Raw genomic sequence first — 24850 nt, 5'->3', positions numbered from 1 at the left:
AATTAATGCATTCGCAAGGTTGTGACGTCCTCCTAGGAATCCGTTGGTACCATAAGAGCAACGCCGTGGTCGATTATCGAGCAAAGAAAGCAACTTTGACAAATGAAAAGGGCCGAAAAATTGTACTTGTTGTAAAACTGAAGGGCGAGTCTGTCCCTATTGTTTGGCTTCGGCCGTTTCCAAATTAACGAAATCCAGTTTGTTTGCTTACTGAATCTATTTGAAAGAGTTAAATGATGAACACAGAACGAACATGTTTGAACTTGATAAAGCACGCCAAGATTTTCTCCACATTCATGCCGATTGCTTTTTAGAGGGCTTGCCAGGTGAGTTGCCATTATCTCGTCCTGAGGATCACGCTATTGATCTGATACCTGGAAGCACACCACCGAACAGATTTCCAATTCCGAGGATCGATGATATTCTTGACAGACTTCAGGGATCTTGTTGTTTGAACAGGATTGGTTTGAAAAGCGGATATCATCAGATCTGAATCGCGCCGGGAGATGTGTACAAAACAACTTTTCGGAGGAGCTTCGGTTTATATGAATTTTTGGTGATGCCTTTTGGTCTTACCAATGCTCCAGCGACTTTCAACTGAATAATGGATAGGATTTTTAGAGTGTAGATCTTTTGTCGGCACTTTCTATGATGATATTATAGTCTTCCGCAAGGATGAGGCAGAACATAGACACCATCTGCTTCAAGTCTTTCAGGCATTGCGAGATCACAAGTTAGTTATCAATGCCAAGAAGAGTAAATTTTGCTTGCCGGAGATACACTTTTTGAAACACATCGTCTTAGCAACAGGAGTACAGATGGAGCCGGTGAAGATTGACGTGATTGACCGGATTTGAAGAATGTTCATGAAGTTAGAAGCTTCTTGGGCTTATGTTCTTACTACCGACGGTTCATTCGAAAGTTTGCAGAGGTCGCCTCTCCTTTGCACATTCATACATAGAAAGGAGTCCCTTTCTCGTGGGGACCCACAAAGGTGATTGCCTTTCAGACTTTGAAAGAGAAATTGACTACGGGACCAGTATTGACTTTGCCGGATTTGCAAAAGTCATTTGAAGTATATTGTGATGCTTGTGGTCGTATTGACTTTACCGGATTTGCAAAAGTCATTTGAAGTATATTGTGATGCTTGTGGTCGTAGTCTCGGTGCGGTCTTAATGCAAGAAGGCCATGTCATTGCCTATTAGAGCGAGCATAGATTTATGAGAAAGAGCTTTTGGCGGTTACCCATGCTCTTACTCAGTGGCGACATTACCTCCTCGGAGCCGATTTTACGGTCTTCATTGATCATCAGAGTTTACGCTACTTGTCACAGAAGCAGCTTTCAGAAAAGCAGATGCGGTGAGCTAACATCTTGTCATAGTTTCACTTCTAGATTGTCCATGTTTAGGGACAGAAGCACTTGGTGGCAGATGCTTTTTCCCGGAAGCCGTTAGTCTTGTCTATTTCCGGGACTCATCATAGAAGCTTTGCGCCACAGATCCAGATTTTTCTGATGTATTCACTCGAATATAGAATGGGGAAGTAGTAGCGGGATATTCCATACGGGATGGCTACTTGACGAAGAAAACGATGTTGTGTGTTACACAGTCGTTTTAACTGAGGGAAAAGGTTCTAACTGAACCTTTTAAGGGTCACCGCGGCATTGACACCACCTTGAAAGGTGTGGAGCGTTACTTCTTTTGGCCGAGACTCAAGAAGAATGTGGACGACTTTGTAGCAGTTGCTTGGTATGCCAGAAGGTCAAGTTTGATTGACATAAAGCATAGGGATTGTTATAGTCTTTACCCATTCCCGCCCACCCCTAGGAAAGTACTGCTATGGATTTCATTTTTGATCTCCCGAAGACACAGAGTGGGCACGATGGCATTTGGACTGTCATTGACAGATTTAGCAAGCAAGCTCACTTCGTTCCAATAAAGAAAACGGTTAAACCGGATCATTTAACGAGACTGTTCATTTCACTGATTTTGAGATTTAAGGCATGCTTGAGACAATAGTCTCTGACAGAGATCCCCAATTCACGAGTTTGTTTTGGAAGGCTATTTGGGAGAACATTGGCACACGGTTGCAGTTCTCGTCATCTTTCCACCCTCAGACAGATGGGCAATCTGAGATTACAAATTCAGTCGTACTGGATATATTGAAGTCTTCTTCTTTGGATCAGAAGACTAAATGGGAAAAGTATTTGCCCTTGGTGGAGTTTGCCTACAACGACACACGGGAAAGAAACCATTTGAAGAGTTCGAGGGGTGCTAAGAAGCTTCTTCAATTTCTAAGCACCTAAGACAAGATTCTTTTGAAAAAAAATTTGAAACAAGCATGGAAGGCCATCTAGCTGTTTAAAGGAGGAGAGGTCGTCCTCTTTTGACAATGACCAGATCAACAAGAAAACCAAGGAGTTCAAGGAAGGGAGTCAAGCCAGCGCACCATTGAGCCCTTGAGTTGAACAACAGTTTGACGTTGCCTTCTCTGGAGTGTGGTTCTCAGAACATTCAAGTGAGCGAAAGGCGGCATCTTACTTGAAAAGAACGATGAATATGCAAGAGATGTCATCGTGCTTTGGCATCACCTGAAAATGACTGACAGAGATACATTGGATGACTACTGCCAGAGATTTTAGGATACTTGTCGAAGATTCTTTTGAAAAACCAGATTGAGCGGTTTTGCTATGATTTGCTAAAGAGATCCAAGACTATGCTTTAAACTAGAAGTCTGACTCCATGGGACATGACTAAGCAATGATTTGGAATGCATGCCGGCTCATTGACTTATGGGACGGACAGGATAGTATAAAAAAGGCAAGAGTCTTCCAGTGAAGAGAATGAGTCAAGGGAACCAGATGATAGCTCATCACAAGATTCTGGCGAATCAGAGGGTTCCGACGAACTAAGGAAACTAGATGCAAGTTCATGAAAGGATTCCAGAGAAAGAGGAATCAGATAATAGTGCGTCTTAGGGTTTCGATGATTGACGTGCCAATGGACAGGGAAGCGAAAGACGCTACCCGTAGGTCCTAGGGCACAAGGAAAGAAAGGAAAGGGAATCAACTAGTAGATCAAAGCATTTCCTAGTCCTAGGATAAGATTTTTGAAGCTGACCAGTACACGAGGGACTTGGACATTGCTTTTGCCAAGGTCTAGAAGGCTTTAGAGAACTCAAGAAAAGACACTAAAAGGCAGCAGATCGACATCGTCGCGATTTGAAATTAAAAGAAGACGATTGGGTGCTTTTACGTTTTGAGAAGGCATGCCTATGAAAGAAAAATGGAAAGGAGCAGCTTTTTCCAAAGCTTACGCGAGATACTATGCTCCTTTCCAGATAAAAGAAAAGATAAATGATGTCTCCTATAGATTGAAGTTGCCCGATACTTGGAGGATTCACAATGCTTTTCATGTGAGTCTCTTGAAGCCTTTTAAAGGCGATGTGCGCGTTGATGGGGAGCCAGATGAGCAACTTGAAAGCGAGAAGATACTCGTTTCAAAACTGATATTGGAACACAAGGATAAAAAGATTAAAGGTAAAGCGATTAGGTGGTTCTTGGTTAAATTCAAGAACTATCCTGCATTGGATGCGAAGTGGATGGAGGAGGAGGACCTAGCAGATACTCCTCAGATTTTGGAACCTTACCTTAAAGCATTTGGTTTAGCATAGTCTACTCCAATAGAACCCCGATTTCAGCATGGGTGAATCTAGTGTAGCGGGCTTGCACAAGAGGGGAGTCACTCCGCTCCTTTGTCAACGAATTACCCCGATTTTGATATAAAGTCACCGATGTCCCTTTGGGTTTCATGGATACTACTGGGTTGACAGTATTCTGTTGTATGACTATATGAACTAGAATTCCCGAGAATGACAATGATTGATTTGTACTTGACTTGTTTGAGTGCAGGAACTGAAAGACGAAATGACTGCAACATTTTGGTCTCATAAATCTCTATAGACATGATTGCAATAAGGATTAGTTGATCGCGCATCTGTGAGGTCCCGATTGGATCTAGACGCGATTACTAAATACGTTGCCGATTAATCATCGTCTAAAATTTGGAATGAATCTGAATGTGATTTGTCATGTGATGTCTTGTGATGTCATGTGATGTCCTGTGATGTGACGGTCGATTGGTACAAGTGCTAGACGTGTTGTGTCTAGTACGTCGGTACTAACAGTCAGTGTCTACTAAGACAGTTTATGGCTTCTGTCTATTTTGCAGGCGTAATCGAGGGCGATTACAATTCTTCCAAGAGTGGGGTATGTCACAAACTGATGACGTGGCAGCTTGCAGGACACCCTTGAAATGCGTCGACAGGCTGACGCGGTAGCCAACGAAAAATCCGCAGCAAAACATGCAGACATGCTGACGTGGCAGCCAACAGAAAATCCGCCGCAAAACACGCTAATATGCTGGCGCGGCAGGTGGTACGGACGACTGTACAGACATTTTGCTTTTCACGCTGACAGTCGTATGGGTTTCCGGAAATTGCATTGAGATGCTTTTTGGGCCCTATGCTTTAATTTGAGAGAAACTTCTAAAAGTTTCTAAAGCTTTTGATTTTTGGGTATCCCTTGTACCATTAAATAAGTGGGTTGGGCCTCATTACTCAGAACGTAGAGTCCGAGAGTGAGCGCCTGCCGACTCTCCTGTACTTTGAACACAGATTAATATAAAAAGAAATACCGAAAGGGGCGCTAGTCTTTGGGGCCAATACCTCTGGGCATGGAACTACGTCGGGCCGTGTCGTCTTTGTGAATTGTTTTGAAGTGAATCTCTGTTGTGTCACGGTAGAATCTTGACTTGATATATGTACATATATATATATATATCTACATATATATATGTATATATGTATGTATGTATACATACATACATATATGTATATAGCATATCTGTCTCTAGTAGTATTTTACAAGCTGTGCACAAAGGAGACTAATCTGGTAAGAGCCTCAATCTCCATAGGAGGGGCAGCTAGCTCTGCTTGAATGATAGCGTCGGGTACAAAGGCCTTGGCTCTGATTAGTCGAGAGATCATAGATACCAAGGGCCTCTCCATATGTCTCCAACCATCCTGGCCTACAGAAGGTCCCCATATTTGCACCCCATACAACATAGTTGAGGCTAGTAAAGTAGCAAAGATCCGTAACTTTGTCGGAGGTTCCTGGAACTGAACCTGCGAACACCTCCCAAGGCCACAAAAGCTCTAGTCAGTCTAGTCTCTGCTGCTCTCTCGCCAAAGAAAAGCTCCGCCCAGTGAAGACAACCCCAAGGTAAGTGTATGCATCTGTATACTCGACAATCTCATGACCATACGTGAAAGTCGGTGTTGATCTCTTGATCTACTGGGTTGTGGTGTTAAACACCATAACCTTGGTAACCAAGGTTTACAAACAATCCACTATCCTCTGCAAAACTGTGTAATGCATCCAACTGTCGTTGCATACCCTCTGGTGAGTCAGAGATCACCAATATCATCAACATACAACAATGGGATCCTCGTCCCTGCGGGCAATCCTGATTCACCCCAATGTTGGAGTGAACTAAATCAGATATCCCCTTCGGGTGCATACATGTCCCATCACTCATCTGTATAGAGCCATAATCCCCGAAATCAACACTATGGGCACCCCATCGCTTGCAGTCTGCGCATCGATCGAGCTCTTGGTACAATGTCAATTGCTTTGCGGAAATACCCAAAGCTACAATAAATCCATCTCCCATGTGACTTGCCCTCCTCGATTATGGCTGTGAGTGTCAGAATATGATCAAGAGTGGAGAAACCCCTCCAGAAACCGTCTTGGCCCTTTGTCCGTACACCCTCACGCTCTACCCAATTACGAAAGTGCTACTCAAGAATGGATGCATACAACCGTGCCAATGTGTGCCCAACCATAATAGTGCGGTAATTCCCAGGCTTTGTAGGATCACCTGCCTTGAGGAAGGCACAATAGTAGACAACCTCCAAGTCTTAGGTAACCCCTCACACATGGCACGATTGAACGACACTGCAAGAACCTCTGCCAACATATCTCTGGCATGTATAAAGTGCTCTGCTACTAGACCATCATGATCATATGCCCTGCAGGTCCTCATCTTGTCAATGTCTCTCTTTACCATCTTAGTGGTAAAGAAGGTGGTGGTAGGTGCGCACGACTCTTTAGGATCTGGAAGGGGGTCCTGTTCAGGAATCTATATAACGATGACGCATATTGGCCCCACATGAAGAGAAGTAATCACTTGGGGAGGGAAGTGCTCATGAAAGAAACTAAACGCCCCCGAGACATCTCGTCTGTGTCGTTCAGAGGTTTTCGAAGATACAACGAAATGCTCCTCAGAATCTCGTTTGCGTCGTATCAAGGTTCAGACATTGTCAAACAACGTTTCTCACTTCTTCATCCGGGAGTAAATCAGCAATCATTGAAACGAGTATTAAAACCTAAGTCAAAACAATTCAAATCCTCACGAAGACAAGTTCGTTCATTTCAGAAAAACTTTGAACAGGATCTCCAAACAATTTCTCAAACAAAATTCAAAAACTGTCAAAACAAAGTTCAATCTAAAAACGCATTCTCGGTGTCAATCGAGCTCGAAAAGATGACTGGCTTTCCATTCTTAGACATGCACCAAAATTATTGGCTTGGTTAGATAGTGTTCCCGTAGTATTGATGGCATTCTAATGATATGACAATCACACTGTTCTCCAAGGTTAGCGGCTCGAGAAGAGACACCTGATGAGATGTAATCTGCTAGGGTTTCCGTGGCGACAAGTGTAACAGACTTGGACACCCCAAGTCGAGAATTTGGCATGACACATGAGAGAATCACTTAAAAACAATTCACAAATTTAATCACAATTCACTTGAGTCGACACGGCCCAACGTAGTTCCGTGCCCAGAGGTATTGGCCCCAAAGTCTGGCGCCGCTTTTGTATTTAGTTTTATTTTAATGCTTGAGCAAAGATACAGAGTGCGAGGGTCCTCTCTCCTCAGCTGCTTGTCAGCAAGATTGAGTTCAGGAGGCCCTCAAGTTACAAATGTAAAGGTCCCAAGGGCTCTCAAAAGCAATACATCAATAGCTTCAACTCAGAACTAAAAGCTGGGGCTTCCCTAAGAATCACAGAATTTTCGTACAGTTGCCATGTCATCACCAGCGCAAAACGCGGAGCGTCTGTACAACTGCCATGTCAAAATCTTCCGCGATATCTCTTTTTTTTTTTCCAGTGTCCCTAGGGCCCCACCGACGGGACCCTGTAAGTTGGAACAACTATAACTTTAAATTCGGACATGCCACGTCGTTATTTTGTGAGTAAGCGGACATGATTCGAACTTCTGTAGTAAGCAGTAATCTCAAATCTCTTTGGGAAGTCCACATCAAAATTGCTCGATTTGCTGCTTAAAACTGATCTTAGGTAGGTTAGAAAAGCATCCCAAAATCTCTCGTAGTATAGATCCAAAGTGTCTCTCTTGGTCATCCGTAGATCATTCCAAGCTGTAATCACATCACGTTCGTACTCCTAAGTGAGCCAAGAGGAAATAAAACGTCGCTTGAATTTTAGCCACTTTGTCAGTGCTTCTTTTCGTAGCAGAAGAGTGGATCACCAAGTCTGTGCATTTCCTTTTAAATAAGATGCTGCCCTTTTGATCTTTGAGTGCTTTGAGTAGCATCCTCAAGAAAAAGCTATGTCAAATTGTTGAATAAAAGCAAGGGCTTTGTGAGCATCTCGAAAACCTCAAAAGGTATCAAATTTTAGTGCTTGTCCACCCTCCTTGAATTCTTTGGTCTTCTTGCTTTTATCCTCCAGAAAGTCGTATTGATTGGCTTTATAAAAATGCCTCCTCTTTGAATAAAACATCCGATAGTCAGAGTGCGATTTCTCAGAAGAGGATGAATCCTCCTCAGAATTGTCAGAAAATTTCCGAGATCTTCGGTGGGATCTGCTCTTCTTAGCCGTTTCTTAGTCTTTCTTTCCTTCCAGCTCTTTCGATCCTCATTACTTGAATTAGAGGAGCAGTTTGAACTGTCAGAAGAGGATGAATTGGAAACACGCTCAAAACGTATTGCTTCTTTGGCTTTCGTGCATTTACCATTTGCAAAAGAAGACTGACAACCCAAATAACCAGTGTAGTTTGTTCCCTTGCTATGTCTCTTCAAGTGCTTCGTGGTCCCCAAAGGTCGGTTGACTCGTCTTTCGACAACGTTGTCGAGTTTATCTTCGATGAACATTCGCGGAATTGGAGCTTTGTTCAAAGCTGACTTTAGGAGTGAATCAATGGGCGTACGCCATTGGGAATGCATCTCATCAATGGGATGTCGAATCAACAATTTCGCGTATTGGGGATCCTTCGAATACTTGAGCATTTGCTTCGCACAAGCATCAACCTGTTGCTGACGTTGCATCTGCATTCGTTCATACTCCGCAGGCCGCAGTGGTCCGTACTCTTTGTCTAGTTTTCCATTAGAATTCTCGGTGCTTTCATCCCATCTAGAATTGTCGGGTGGGTTCGTTTGATTCTTGCAGGATTAGTCTCCTGAATCCATGTTTGTCACGGTAAAAGGGATCAGATTTTCTTGTTGGAAGGAAAAATATACCGAGCTTTGATACCACTGTAACCGACTTGGACACCCAAGTCGGGAATCTGGCACGACACATGAGAGAATCACTTAAAAACACTTCACAAATTTAATCACAATTCACTTGAGTCAACACGGCCTGACGTAGTTCCGTGCCCAAAGGTATTGACCCCAAAGTGTTGCACCCCTTTCGGTATTTATTTTTATATTAACGCTTGAGCAAAGATACAGAGTTTGAGGGTCCTCTTTGATCAGTTGCTCGCTAGCAAGGCTGGCCCTCAAGTTTCAAATTTAAAGGCCCTAAGGGCTTTCAAAAGCAGAACATCAAAAGCATCAATCCAAAAGCAACATTCCCAAAACCTGGCGCTGCTCTAAGACTGCAACGCAAATCACAGAAGTCTGTACAGCTGCCATGTCATCAGCCAATGCAAAACGAGGAGCGTACGTACACATCAGCATCTCCTGCGTTCTCTCTCTCTCTCTCTCTCTCTCTCTCTCTCTCTCTCTCTCTCTCTCTTTATTTCTCTAGTGTCCCTAGGGCCCCATCCGACGTGACCCTTTTAACTTTAAATGCTTTTCAAATTCCGGGCGGACTTGCCACGCCATTATTTTGTGACAACAAGGACTTTGCTACAAGCTGCACTTCAAAGGAAAATGTCAAATGGCATGTAACTTTGGATAAAATTTTTCTTGAAAGCTTGCCAAGTCCTTGGCGTGTGCGACTTGGTAGCTATAGACATCCACCACTACATGGCATTGCCTCTGAGAAAAGGGGTGACACAAAAGATATTTGGTTCTTTTGAGTAATTCCCCATAGCATAGACATTGTCAAATTGTTGCAGAAGCAATAAAACTTTTCTTGGATTTTTCTCTCGAAAAGAGAGAATAATTTATGGTGGAATTTGGAAGGGCTATCTTGGTCTGTTTGCTCTTTGATAGGACCAGTATGCTTTGAGAAAAGCACACGACTTGAGCTCTGATACCACTATAACGGGACAACACTACGTGCCAATGAAAAAGAACATACTAAACAGACTTTAAGCACACAGTGAACTGAAAATGACACACACGAGACGCGGAGTTACACCCCAGAGCACTAGCCCCGAACCCTGGCGCCCCTTTTCTTTATAGTGGTTCAACCTGGTACTCCCTCCTCTGCATCTTCATGCGGAAGCATGCCAGAGAATAAGACCATGGCACATATTTAAAGGCCCTAGGCCCAAAAGTAGTTACATCTAAAAGCATCAAATTCAAAAGCATCTAGTCCCAAAAGCATCTGATCTCTAAAAGTTGCTAGCACAAAATCAGGATTTCTGCTTAGTTTGCCATGTTAGCAGCATGTCAACGCAAATTGTGGAAGTCCGTACAGTCTGCTACATCATCAGCCAACGCAAGTTCAGGATCGTCCGTATAGCTGGCACGCCAACAATTTCTACGCAAGGCCTTTTTTTGTGTGTTTTTCTTGCTTTAATTATTTTGAGCCCCATCGGACGGGGTACCCATAAGCTGGTTAAAATTTTTAAGTGTTTGGCCCCTTACGAGGAGAAACTGTAAGTTGGTGAGAACTCTTGCTTCTTCCACGGTTTCTAGGATTTAGGCCCCTCGGCCGAATTTTGCAGGTTGGCTCAGGTCTTTACTGCAGGCGTGGGTTGTTTCCCCTAGTGGCTTGACACGTTTGCAGTTTGTGACACAGTCGCAAACATTTAATTCAAGTCATCTTATCAAGTCTAGAACGCTTGATGTACATAGATCACTATCTGGCCATCTCATCCTTTTAGAGTTGTTCATGCACTAAGATGAGTATCTAATTGTCTCATCCAGGGAGAAGTCTCAATGCACTAGAAGCACATTCCTGACTCATTTAGCCATCACATCCAGATCTCACCGATCTCTAGTAGATGTCTAGATGCACTTAATTCATCATGTCACGATTGTGACTATGTTAACAACAATACATCTACTCCTAGTTGCAGATACGCGAAGTGCCATGCCAAGAAGGACCCCTGCGCTTGGATCGTCACACCCCTTCGCCCAAGAGACGTGCCTCTTCGCCAAAAGCCACACTCCTTCAATGACTGGTCACACCCCTTCCCTCTACGGGTGCGACTCTTCGCCCAATGGTTGCAGCTCTTTTTGCCGAAAAGATGTGTCTTTACGTCTAAAGTCACGTCTCTTCACTAGGAGATGTGTCTTTTCATTTATGTCTCTTCGTCTCCTATATAAGGAGCCCTTGTATCACACATTCAATCAATCAAACACAGAGCCCTTGTACCTTGAATGTCATGAGTTTAAGTACTTAATTAAGGATTAGTACCTAGAATCCTTACACATCAGATCAATCATCAAACAAAATGCTGCAAACCTTTCATCTTTTCAACACATACTCTAACAATACACACATGAAAGAGGAAATTTCCAATTCAATGTATGTCTCTTCATAAAGTCATTGCGTAGAGTATTGTCAACCTATCAATACCCCTAAAATCTCATGGAGAAATTAGTGGTTTATATTTATTATAGGTATTCTGCGACAAAGGAGTGGAGCGGCTCCCCTCTCGTACAGCACGCATTGCACCAGATTCAACACGCTGTTTCGACGTGCACTTATGGAATAGACGTTGGTAAGAATCCAAGAGCCTCAAGGTACAATTCAAAATTGAGGAGAATCTCCGAAGCCCTCCTCCTCCATCTACTTTGCATCATGAGTCGGAAAGTTCCTTTTCTTGACCAAATTTTCGATAGAGGTAGCTTACCGTGCGGTTCTCTGTCTACCGACACATCATTCCGAAGCTTTGGAACTATCTGACGAAGCATCAACTGTTCTTTCTTTGGAACTATGTGACGAAGCATCAACTGTTCTTTCTTTGGACATTGTGCCCTTTGTCACCAGAACTAGAACACTTGTCCTCTTTGAGCACTCAACACATTGCTCTTTTGTTTTTTGGGCCCTGTGGATCTCTTCTGTTGCTTCTTGCTTTTCGTATTGACTTGGACACTAGCTTGTCCTTCGGGTAAGTCAAGGAGCTTGAATGCATCTAAAATTGGTCCTTTGCATGTGCCATGAGCTTTGGACTTTTGTTTCAAACAAAACCGCCGGATCTCTTTTAGTCAGCCGCAACGGAATGGCTCCATCTGCTTCATAAATAGGAATCTTCCGCAACTGGCAAAATGCATTCCAAAATCGTTGACAATACGTCGTCCAAATATCTTCTTCTGTCATTCTCAAATGTGCGATGACGTACTCCTCTGGAGCCTTCTTGTTCAGCAGGTTCAACCACCATGCTATCCTTGGATCTACTTTTCTTGGTCTTTCTGCGCTTCTACTGAATGCACTTCTTGCGAGTAGAGTTTCTGCTTTTCTGCATCCGGCTTTGGTGAGTGGACGACTTCTCGCCATCTGCCTAAAGTAACACCACTCATTCCTCAACTTGCAAAAGCACCTTTTGAGATCCTTGAGAGAACTTGCAAAGTCCCATCGATTCTACTAACCATCGGCGACTCTCTTTTCAAGCAAACAATTGGTATCCCTATGGGTACCAATTGTGCTGTTTTTCTTGCTAATTTCTATCTTTTTACTTATGAGTTTGATTTTATGGAGCGTCTTGTCCTTGCTAACACTTGCCCAATATTTTTACACAAGTTATGCAATGTAAGACGCTTTGTAGATGATCTTTTTGTTCCTGACGTTCCTTCTTTCCAAGATTTTATGTACTGGAATTCGAGTTCTTTAGGCGGAGGAATTTATCCCAAGGAGTTTTGTGAACTTAACTGTACCACAAATAGTGATTGTTGTGCCTTTTTAGACCTTAAGATTTTCCAGACTCCGTTGGGATTAGAAGTAGATATCTCTGATAAGCGCCTTGAACCAGAATATGCCAATCTAAATATCATCCGTATGCCTCACATTTCTTCGAACATTTCTCTTTTAGCTAAGTACGGTGTCATTTGCTCTCAACTATTTAGATTTTCTCGTCTTTGTTCTAGTAAATCTACTTTTGTTGCTCAATCTTGCCATCTTATTTCTTTACTAGTTGAAAAAGGATACTCATTCAAAAGAATCATGAAAAACGTTCGTTCATTTTTGCATCGTAGTAAGTTTATTTTTAATGTTTCTTCCTTTGGAATGTTCGAGATAATCAGTAGTAAATTCAATAGAAGTGGGGAGCTAAAAAGCCCACTTATTGTTTGACTTAATAACACCTTATGTTGTTGTTTTGATCTTTAGCGCTTCTAGTATTTTAAATATAGCTTGACAAATGCTAGCCTTTATCATGGCTGAGTATGCCCATCACCTCCGGAGGGTGATAGAAACTCAACTCGTTGGTTTTGTAGAGTACGTTCAAAGCATGAATGACCTCTATATAAACCTGCACCTACTCTTGGGCACTGACGACTTGAGTAGGGATGTCATAGCTGTTGTCCAAGCTATGCATGATAAAGGTGATAATCTTATTCTTCCTGTTTGGACAAGCAGCGAAGTTGAGATCACATATTGTCAAGTTTGGTTCTTTGCTCTTCGTAGGTTTGTAGTAGTATTGATTTTTCGATTTCGTATTTAGCTTACTTGACGACTTAAGAATGTTTTCGTTAAAAGTTGTTGTGTGAAGTTTGATGTCTTATCCTTTTTTTTTTGCTTAAAGTTGAGTACTTGTTTTAAGCCAAATACTTTGCGTCAACTTATTTTACACATGCTTTTTTAAAAACATTTCTAAGTTAATAATGTTTTTGTTATATCTAGTTTTGTTTCGTAGCAAACAAAGTGATTTAGTTTGTTTGTTTTTGTTTTTCTTTTCTTTTCTTGTGTCCCTTGCTTTTATAGTTTTATGAGTGCTTTATTCCCTCTTATAATTTGTGAGTTCAGACTATTCTGAACTTATGAAGGTATATATATAAGATTTTCGAGGCCGACAAATATGTGCACGATTCAGATATCACTTGCTGCAAGCTTAAAGAAGCGTTATAGACAACAATGTGTTGTTGACAAACATAGGAAACGACTAGACATCAGAGTAGTTGATTGGGCTTTGCTTCGTTTTGAGAAGACACGGCTACGAAAGAAGAAAGGTAAAGAACGGTTGTATCCCAAACTTAGTTAACCTTACTATGGCCCGTTCAAGGTCATTCGTAGCATTAACGATGTTTCCTTTCGACTAGAGTTATCCTCACGTTGACAAATCCACAATGCCTTCCATGTCAGATTTTTTTTTTTGGTCAAAACTCACAATTGAAAGTGATTTATATTGATCATCTCTAAAAATTACAAGAACTTGCCATGCTCGTGCCGCGCCATTACACCATCCAGAGACCAAACATAGATCAGCTATCTAGAGAGCCACCCCTAACGACCTGTCCCCATGCCCTTGATACACCAGGTTCATTATCATGTTCTTCACTAATCTTCTGGTTTCATGATTTTCCCCTTACCTAAGCATTCCGCTGACAACAAGGCACAAGTAACCCTATACCAATCATGTCACAAACGGGAGTGCATAACAATATAAAATACATTCGGATAAATAGATTTTATCACTTATTACTGAAGCCAAAGGATATAGAGAGAAATAGATAGAGAGAGATATAGAGAGTGAGAAGATCGACACAGTACTGGGACCAGAAGATGGGCTGGTCCCCCCCCGTAATATTATCTTTATTACTGAGGAGAAGTCTATACAAGGACTTGAACCGAACGTATTACCATGTTCGTTCTAGAATAAGACTTGATAGTTCCTGGAAGCCTTAGCTTCCAATTCCTAGGGCAAAACCCTATTCCTAGGAACTTCCGTTCCTTATTTCAAATCCTTGAGAACCAAGGTTCTCGCCTCTGGATCACACCTTCCAGACTCCGGGCATGGCATCTCTACAACTCTTTTTTCAGAGTCCTATTCCTACAGACTCAGGGCATGACATCCCTACAACTCTTTTCTAACTCTATTTCCAGAGTCCTCTTCCTGCAGATAAAGTCCGCTTTCCTGGACACGAAGTCCTTCCCTTGGGAATTTCAACTTCTGGATTACATCTCGAGAGTCTACCTCTCTTCGATCTGTGGATCTGCTTCCCAAACTTGGGTACGAAACCCTTGGGCTGATCTGGCTCTAGTTCCTCAGAGCGCTTTTCTCGTGTAGAGGCTCATGCCTTCCTCTGCTCCTACTCCCTCACGAAGAGGAAGTACATCTGCAATCAAATACTCAGAGATCATAACATGAAAATCGTTACCTTCAAAGTCTCGATGTTCGAAACGCAACTCGGTTCTCGAAAAACAATTCCCCAGAAGAGATCTCTACATAGAAAATCCTCTCTTCCAATCTTACACACAATAAGACTTGATGGTTCCTGGAGGCCTTAGCTTCCGATTCCTAGGGCAAAACCCTATTCCAAGGAACTTCCGTTCCTTATTCCAAATCCTTGAGAACCAAGGTTCTCGCCTCTGGATCTCACCTTCCAGACTCAGGGCATGACATCCCTGCAACTCTTTTCTAACTCTATTTCCAGAGTCCTCTTCCTGCAGATTAACTCCGCTTTCTTGGACACGAAGTCCTTCCCTTGGGAATTTCAACTTTTGGATTACATCTCGAGAGTCTACCTCTCTTCGATCCGTGGATTTGCTTCCCAAACTTGGGTACGAAACCCTTGGGCTGATCTGGCTCTAGTTCCTCAGAGCGCTTTTCTCGTGCAGAGGCTCATGCCTTCCTCTGCTCCTACTCCCTCACGAAGAGGAAGTACACTTGCAATCAAATACTCAGAGATCATAACATGAAAATCGTTACCTTCAAAGTCTCGATGCTCGAAACGCAACTCGGTTATCGAAAAACAATTCGCCAGAAGAGATCTCTACATAGAAAATCCTCTCTTCCAATCTTACACACAGAAGAGGTGTGTTCTCGGGTTCCTTCTTGTAAATCAGCCCCGTCTACGACGTTTATGGGCTGAAAACAGAGAAAAACAGCAACTTCTCGCGATGGAAACACGCTCCGTAGGCACTTCTTCGCGAGGGAACTCGCGCACTGGGTCTTGGCAACATCTGGTACACTTGGGGCAGCCATGGGCATCACCGGCAACGTCTTCTTTACGGCTGAAATCTGCAGCAGCATCTCCTCCTTGCAAAGATTGGTCCTCCCTCCTGAGTGAGGGCATGTGAGGCAGGGCATGTGAGGCTTTTTTAGCTCCTAGCCACGGGCACGAATAGCTGCTCGCGTAGAGATCGCGGCCGTTTTTTTTTTTTTTTTTTGTTTTGCCAGAAAAAGAGAGAGAGAAAACGCTGGCTGATCTGTTGCCGTATTTATCAAATGGCTGCCCACTTATTAAATGGGCGGCCGGCGTATTTTTAAAAATAGTCTAAACTTGCCTAAAAACTCAATAAAACCTTATAAGTTAAAAACAATGCTTTCACAGCACTTCCCAGGCGTCCCTAGATGCAATCACAGGCACAATTGCAATGCAAACATAAACTTCCTCGCGGGAAAGCATTTGTTTTCCCGAAAAGCAATCCGCTTTCTCAGAAAGCATCTGTTTTTTCCTCAAAGTTTCCTCTGAACCCATCTTCATTCAAGTGCTTGCTTTTCCTTGTGCACAATTCCAACACAGTTCGGAATTTCCTCCCGACTATGGATATTCCCTTTCAGATGCACCCGTCACCCACCTTGTGACGCATCAGGAATACACATCACCTAGTCCTTTCCTACCGAACTTACAGTACAATCTCCTTCACGATGCTCTATGTCACCCATCGTATGACGCATCAGAGATGTCCGTTCCCGGATGGTCGGATACTTCTTCCCGATGCTCCCTGTCACCCATCCGATGTGACACATCAGAAGTACCCGTTCCTTGTGGCCTTACAGATATTCCCTTTCACAGTGCTCCCGTCATTACTCTAAATGACGCACTAGGAATATTCTGTACTCGGATGTCTCCAGTGAGAAAAATCCTCACACTTAAAATTCCAATACTTCATTTAGAATTATTTTTCCTTGGTGTTCCAAGCGAGAAAACCCTCTCACTTATAAATCCAATAATTCATTTAGAATTATTTTTCTGTCAGATAAAGCCAATTTCGCAACAAATCATCCTAGTTTTGCTTGCGCCCAAGTGTCCATATTAGCACTCCGCTTTCTTGTATAATTTCTGCGAAGCTTGCCACCTTAGGAACTCCTTCGAACACACGACGGTTCCTTGTTTGGCATACATTATGTAAAAAGCAAAACCTGATAATTTGAGTGCAGATGAGGATGGTAGGGCTACCCAAGTTCTTACCTCCAAGGAGTAAATCAGTCTTGAAAAAACCAATCTTCCATGTTCTTTGGACCCACTTGCAAATTTTTCCTGTAAGGCCTTTGATAGCTGGGCATTCGATAAAAAGGTGGGTCAGATCCTTACTAGCCATCTTGCACCCCAGGCATTGATCTGTCCCTATCCCTCTATCTTGAATCTTCACCCCCGTCGGAAGAGCACCCCTAATTACTTTCCATAGAAATATCTTTATGTGATACGGAACCTTTGGCGCCCAGATGTTCTCCATTACTTGCTCCCACCTTTCTTCCGACCATTGCTTTTTTCATATCTTGTTAAGGGGACTAGACCTATTCTTCTTTAGCATCATTGTATGGTAAATGCGTTTAGAATAGGGTTTCTATAAGAGGCTGCTTCCGGGCCATTTCCAAGCATTCTAGTCAAACTCCGAGTCACAGATTGGCATCACTGCACTGTCAAGCTCTTTCATCACTTTGTTGACTAGCAAAACCTTCAAGCTATGAAGTCGGAATTGGGTTACTAGAAGTTCAGTGGTTTTCCAGCTCATGCTGTTACTGTCCCAGAAGTGCCCCAGCCGGTTCAGACCCTTATTACTCAGTTTCTTGGCTGCTTCTATCCAATAGGGATTTTGCGGCAGATCTACAACTCGTAAGCCAGGGGGACCAATGCAGAATGGAGTTCTTGAAGTATCTGGTTTCTTCCCCCGACTCTAGGACTTCCGCTGCTCTGTTGCATTTCCTTACGAATTCCCCTCAGCCACCCCCCAAACTTAGTGTAGCCCACGTCGGGGCCAAAAGTTTGTCATGAAACTCTACCGCTCTCCACTGTCCTCCTTTCGAACCAAGTTTAGCTGCTTCTAGCATATCTCTGATCATGATAGCCCAAGCCTGGTCTTGTTTAGCCAAGGAGACTACAAATTTGGCACAGCAAGCTTCTGCATGGGCCGTAGGGTTGAGAATTCCGAGGCCTCCTTGATTCATTGGCCGAGCGACTGACTCCCAAAAGGCCCATTGCCATGGCTTGGAGGACTTTGTGTTATTTTTCCATAAAAACCTTTTTACGGGTTTTAAGAACTCTTTCCAGTGACATTTAGCCATCTTGAGAAGCGGGCTAGTGAAGGCAATATACGGGAGCATAAAGGCATTAGTCACTTTTATCCGGCTGGAATGGGAGAAGAACATACTCCCACCTACTCATTTTTGTTCTGATTTTTCCCAGGACCCACTAACATCTTTGTTTGTGGGTTATGTCCACCACCAAGGGGGCCCCCAGATGTCTGAAAATATTCCCTTTTGTAACAATCTCCCCCGACCAGTCGGAAGGGTCAAATGAGTCATTTTCCGATAGGGAGATCAGCCTTGACTTCTCTATATTGCACTGGGACCCCGAAGCTATAGAGAACATTTGTACAATCTCCAGAGCTTTCCTTACGACCTGGGGACGTGCCCTCAAGAAGAGGAGAGAATCGTCTGCAAACATTTTTGCAAGTAGTTGGTTGTTTCCTGGGAGAGCCAGGCCTTGCAACTCCCCACGCTCAGCACTAGCTTCAAGCGTCGTGATTAAAGGATGTGAACCTATGGCGAAAAGCAGGGGGGCCAGAGGGCATCCCTGCTTAATAGACCTTTTGACCTCAAGGAGATTTACTTATTGAACCTTTGGACGATGCTCAACCAAAAGTATATATAGATTAAAAGAGATTTTGATCCTAGAACAGATACTTGCTCACAAAGACCGCACCACTTGTTACAGGCTTGGACACTCCAAGCAAGAAATCAACAACAACACACGAACAAAAACTGCACAATCACTGAACTCAAGAGGAGAGAGAGAGAGAGAGAGAGAGAGAGAGAGAGAGAGAGAGAGAGAGAGAGAGAGAGAGAGAGAGAGAGAGAGAGAGAGAGAGAGAGAGAGAGAGAGAGAGAGAGAGAGAGAGACGGCACGACGGAGTTTCGAGCCAAGACGCACTGACCCGAAAGACTTGCGTCCCTTTTGGTATTTCTTTATTATTATGCTCACAAAGTATAGCTCCCCGAGGGTCAACTCTCTCTGAGACTCTACGCCCAGATGCTCTGAGGGAGTGATCGTAGGGGCACTAATAAATAGTACAAGGGATACCCAAAAGAAGAGCCCAAAAGCATCAGATACCAAAAGCACTAGCCCCCAAAAGCATTTGCTGTAAAAAGCTCACGCAAAAATTGCCATATCCAAGTAGTGTGAAAAGCAAAAATTCCTGCAGCCTGTCACATGGCATTGTCAGCGCAAAAATTGGAATTTCTGTACAGTCTGCCTTGTCATTGTCCATATAGTTTTGCCACGCCATCAGTGAGCGCGTTTTACGGAAATTCTTCTCAGTGATCAAACTTTTACTTAAAAGTATTTTAGGCCCTCAACCGGTGCTCCATAAGTTGGGTGGGACTAGGATTTTAAAAATCGCTCATTCTTTTTAGCTTAGTTCCCATGGCCAATCTTTCTGGGTCCAAAACTTCTTCTTTCCTTTCAGTTTCTCTCGTCCTCTCGGCCATTTCTTTCTAGTTGGGTGTCATAAGACGGGCCCCACGTGCCAGTAGAAAAGAACAGACTGAACAGACTTTTAGCACTTCAATAACAACTGAAGAGAGAGAGAGAGAGAGAGAGAGAGAGAGAGAGAGAGAGAGAGAGAGAGAGAGAGAGAGAGAGAGAGAGAGAGAGAGAGAGAGAGAGAGAGAGAGTGGCGGAATTCCACCTTAGAGAGTATTGGCTCCAAACCTTGGTGCCCCTTTCGGTATTTCTTTATAATGCATCAACAAAATACAAGCTGGTACTCTAGACAAACCTTCTCCATGAAGCATGCCCGAAAATGAGCCCATGGCCTCATATTTAAAGGCCCTAGGCCCAAGTGCAGTTCATGTGAAAGCCTTCAAACTCAAAAGCATATAGTCCAAAAGCAATGCCCAAAAGCTGCCAGCGTAAATCACGGAAATTTGTACAACTGCCACGTCAGCAGCGCAAATCGCTAAAATCCGTACAGGTTGCCACCATGTCAGCACAATTTCCATAGCGTTTGTACGACTGCCACGTCATCAGCTTGTGCGCAAGCCTTTGTGTGTGTGTGTGTGTGTGTGTGTGTGTGTGTGTATGTGGGTCCTTCTTTATTTTCATTCTTTTATGTCTCTTGGGCCTCATCGGACGTGGTCCCCATAAGTTGGTAGGACTTCTTCTTCTACTACTGTTGCTTGTTCTTCTTAGGGTTTAGGGGTTTAGGCCCCTCGGCCGTGATCTTAAGGTTGGCGTTGTTCTTCAGTAACTTGCCACGTCAGCAGTTTGTGACATCTCCCCTTCTTGAAAGAACGTAATTGTCCGCGATTACAACATATCTGCAAAACAACTCAAGTTAGCTAAATTTTTTTTGAGGGACAATCAATTTGCTCTTTTTGTTAAGGAGTTGGCTTCTCCTGTCGGCTCTTTTGATGAAGGAGTTGGCTTCTCCTTTCGTCTAGATTGGAACTCTTGATATTCCGGCGTAGTAAGATTAGCGATCACACCCAGACCGCACGGATCTTCCACGGGTGTCTTGATACACTAAAATTACATACCCAGGCAATCTCATTCAATTAGGAATATTCAGTGGTGGACATATCACAATGCAACACAAATGCTCACACATGCATGCTACAAGACATAGAAACAAAAAGTCTCCGATAAACACTCCTCCCGCATAACCTAGCAAGGTCCAGGCCAAGAGATATTCAACGACTCCCTCATCACTCCTCCCGCATAACCTAAAAAGGTCTGGGCCGGGAGATATAGAGGGCTTTTACAACCAAACGCCCCTCAGACCGTAGCTTGTGTCGTTTGGAGGTGCTGAGAGTAACCATTGCTCAGACTTGCTAATACTCCTCCCACATAACCATCAAGGTCCGGGCCGGGAGTAACAACAACAATATTTTTCAAGCATAGAACCAAACGCTCCCCAAACATGCCATCTGTGTCGTTCGGAGGTTTTCTAGCATACAACAAAATGCTTCTGCTCCCCAGACATCCCGTCTGCGTCGTTCCAAGGTTCAAACAAATACCAAAATAGCATCGTGCACTACTCTACCCGGGAGTAAAATCACGAATTAATGAAACTAGTATTAAAACCACAGTCAAACAATTCAAATTGGCACCAAGGCAGGTTTAAAACAGATACCATCCATTTCAAACAAATTCCAAACAGGATTATCAAACAAGTTCTCAAACAGATTTCAAATTTAAAAAGCAATCTGCACATCAGCCGAGCTCGAAAAGTCGACTGACTTTCCATCTTGAAACCTGCACCAAAAAAATTAGGGTTAGGTCCCTTCCATAAGGTCGTAGCTGACCGTACCATGGTCCATAAGCTCTTGGACAGACAGTATTCCTGTGGCGGTGATGGTAGTCCCAAGACATAGCAGTCACACCGGACCTTCGAGGTTATCAACAAGAGACACCTGCTTAGAGATGTCTAGAAATTTCAAGTTATAATCTGCTAGGGTTTCCATGGCAAGGAATTCAGGATACCCCACTCTGCCAAAAGTAGCACTCCGAAGGAAGATGTCAAAAACCATATAACTTCGGGCAAAATTTTTCTTGAAAGCTTGCCAAGTCCTTGGAGTGTGCGGCTTCGTATCTATCACCATCTGCATGGCACTGCTTTTGAGAAAAACATTGACTTGAAACAAATCTTGGATCCTTCTCTTGCAAGTGATCTTAATGGCTTATGCCCTGTAAGACATGAGCGGTGAAGACGAGAGTGCGCCCAGCTAATAAGTCCGGAGTAACGAGTCAAAGCACGAAGCTAAAATTCCCAATAAACTTTGGAAGTGCGATCTTGCTTTGTCAACTCTTTGGTAGGACGGGTATGCTTTCAGAGGAGCACACGCCTAATGCTCAAATACCACTGTCACAAGACGGGCACCACGTGCCAATAGAAAAGAACAGATTGAACAGACTTTAGCACTTCAGTAACAACCGAACTGAGAGAGAGAGAGAGAGAGACACACACAGAGAGAGAGAGAGAGAGAGAGAGAGAGAGAGAGAGAGAGAGAGAGAGAGAGAGAGAGAGAGAGAGAGAGAGAGAGAGAGAGAGAGAGAGAGAGAGAGAGTGGCGGAATTCCACCCAAGAGAGTATTGGCCCCAAACCTTGGCATCCCTTTTGATATTTCTTTATATTGCATCAACACAATACAAGACGGTACTCCAGACTCTGCACCTTCTCCTCCAGGAAGCATGCCCCAGAATGAGCCCATGGCCTCATATTTAAAGGCCCTAGGCCCAAAAGTAGTTTACATGAAAAGCCTTCAATCTTAAAAGCGTATGGTCCAAAAGCAATGCCCAAAAGCTGCCAGCGTAAATCACAGAATCCGTACAATTGCGACGCCAGGAGTGCAAATCGCGAAAATCCATAAATCGCGACAATAAATCGAAATGAAGGGTGAAGCCTAGCGCAAGCAGCCTCTCTCTCTCTCTCTTCTCCCCCCCCCCCCCCCCCCAACACACACACACACACGCGCACACACACGCACAGAGACACTCACTCATGCATGCCTTTTTGGCAATAACTCGTATTAGAGCCAGTGTTAGGTTTTGGTCCTGGAAGTATGGAAGGGTGATAATAAGGATAAGCTCCGGATGAGTGATTGTAGTTTGGTGGTGAATGAATGAGAGAAGCTGGTAATTGAGGAATCTTGAAGGAGGGAATCTCATTAGCCGGAAAATTCCTTACATCAATGAAGGATGCTGTGAAGGAATTAGGAAGTATTGATGGAACAGGTGGGAGAGAAGTTGGTGAAGTTGTCTGCTGGGAAGAACCGGTTATTGTTAAAGGCTTGGAAAATCATCCCCTTCCGTGAGTTGAGCATACTGTTCTGAGGTGATGGCAGATTGTAACTCTGATACCACGTTGACAGTATACTTTCAATCTATGGAATTTATTCTTTCTTTTATTGATCATGAAATCCTTCTGAAATTTCTTCCATGTTGTCGGATTTAGTCCTGCCTCGATCATAAAGAAGTGATCAATGAAGAAGAGAAGTGTTGTGCTCTATTACCCTGCAATGTGGCCGACACCACAAGCCAGGCTGTGAGAGACTGGAATTGACTTGAAATATTGTTAACACTAAAGCCAAGAGAATCTCCAAGGGATTTATGAGAGGGCAGAGCTCCTCTTGGAGTAGATTGGGCCCAAAATATGCTCCCCCCGATGGTATATCTTTATTTGTATTAATTCAAGCGAAGTGCACAATGCTATCTGCTTGGAGATACCACTTTCAGAATCTCAGTTACAACTGGCACTATGGCGTCTTATTTTTACACACTAGTTTTTGAAAGCAACTCAAGAACTCACAAAGAGTAAAAGCAACTTTTTTGACTTTGCACTCACAAAAGCGTCTGTATAAAGTGCCATGCCAATAATAACCTGCCACGCCAGAAGAAAAATGCGTGCAATTTGTGCTGTGATATTCATGCTCACTGTCAGTTCTGTCACGCGATCATCAGTCCGTATGATGGACTACTATGCCATCAACTTGGTACAATTGTTTTTGAGGGAAGGGTTGATAGTTTTTGATGACGGGGTCTAGGCTAAGGGGGAGAGAGTGGGAAGGAGCGGACATGTATAGCCTTGGCCATTTGTAATACAACTAGAACTGTAGCTTGAACACAAAGAGGACCTTTGTCTTTGTCATTTGTAATTGTGTGAACTGTTGTAGCTTGCTAATTCAATGGGTTGGTTATTTGTCCAGGTTGTCACACCAAATGTTCCGGATATCCATGTGATCCCTCCTGATGACGATCATCTTCGGCATGTTATAGACACCTTGGCTTTATATGTCCTTGATGATGGGTGTGCTTTTGAGCAAGCTATAATGGAGAGAGGGCGCAATCATCCTTTGTTCAAGTTCTTGTTTGATCTTGGATCAAAGGATCATACTTACTATGTGTGGCGGCTTTATTCATTTGCTCAGGCATGCAAATCAATTCTTACCTTGTCTTGATATTATATCGCTTGGCTGTATCATTAATTTTTTGCCTTTTTCATTTAATTTTTACCTTTTTCATTCATTTTAATGATATGGTCAACAAATTTCATTTGAGAAACAGGGCGATACTCTCCAGAGATGGCGAACAGAACCCTTCATTATGATAACTGGGAGTGGCAGGTAAGATAATCCATGGCATATTACTATTACGCCTAGAACCTGCTGTTTCCTGTCCTTGGAGAAGATTTAGATTTATATGAAATATTATGAAAGGTATCCTAGAGTGAGAAAATTCTGAATATGAATCTTTATTTTCCAAGGTACTGTTGTGGTTTGCTATTCAGTTTATTGTTAAAACCAGAATATTCATGCGTGAAGAGCTATAACCATGCCTTCCACAGAATTGTATCAGTGATAATTGAAAAAGGGGGGATTCCCCCATCGGTAAAATAGGTTTGCCTATTTTACCGATGAGCTCTACTTTGCCTACTGAGAGGCTAAGTAGAGCTGAGATAGCATGCCTAAATACTTGGTTCTAGCTTCAGTTGGCTAAAGTATTTTACTGCATACCCCATCAAACTTTCTTGTGGCCTGACTCGGAGTTGAATGAGCCTTGCAGATGGATACCTCCTCCTCTTCCTCAACAAGCTCTGGTCGGTAGCCCAGAGCATGATAAGGCCTCCAGTACTACATTTGCTGCTGGGCGTGGAAGGGTAAGCTTCCTTTTCGTCTTAGGCTTTCTTAATTAGTTATTGGTTTCTTTTGATGATCCGTATTCTGGCATTATGTATATTTTGACCATTCTTGTTCATGAGCGCATTGCGACGAGTTGTCTTTTTAGTGACCGATTCCTTGTTGGTATTTTATCGCAGAGAGTAGATCAAGAGCGAGCACTAACGGATAGCCAGCGAGATGAGTTTGAAGACATGCTCCGAGCTTTGACCCTAGAAAGAAGCCTTATACGAGAGGCAATGGGTTTTTCTCTCGACAATGCTGAGGCAGCTGGCGAGGTGATTAGTTATGTCATTTGTTTATTACCAAATG

At 43.2% G+C, this 24850-nt stretch overlaps 2 protein-coding genes across 3 annotated transcripts in view; both read left to right on the top strand.

Annotated features, from left to right (window-relative positions):
* The window catches only part of RRC1 (RNA recognition motif (RRM)-containing protein), a 108995-nt gene that overhangs the window by 53294 nt on the left and 30851 nt on the right, over positions 1-24850 (top strand). For both annotated transcript variants that reach the window (XM_086524788.1, XM_086524789.1), the window contains 4 exons: positions 23570-23791; positions 23928-23986; positions 24426-24519; positions 24679-24816. In XM_086524788.1, the coding sequence (XP_086380914.1) occupies positions 23570-23791; positions 23928-23986; positions 24426-24519; positions 24679-24816 (513 nt within the window). The remainder of the gene's footprint in view (positions 1-23569; positions 23792-23927; positions 23987-24425; positions 24520-24678; positions 24817-24850) is intronic.
* On the top strand, positions 12112-12771 carry LOC147445233 (uncharacterized). The gene has a single exon (XM_086525955.1). It carries the CDS (start codon positions 12112-12114, stop codon positions 12769-12771), a length of 660 nt encoding a protein of 219 aa, XP_086382081.1.

Source organism: Adiantum capillus-veneris, chromosome 12 (assembly GCF_014529385.1).
Source record: "Adiantum capillus-veneris isolate H3 chromosome 12, ASM1452938v2, whole genome shotgun sequence".
NCBI lineage: Eukaryota > Viridiplantae > Streptophyta > Polypodiopsida > Polypodiales > Pteridaceae > Adiantum > Adiantum capillus-veneris.
Note: the sequence above shows the minus strand (reverse complement) of the source record. Positions and strands in the feature narration are given on the sequence as shown.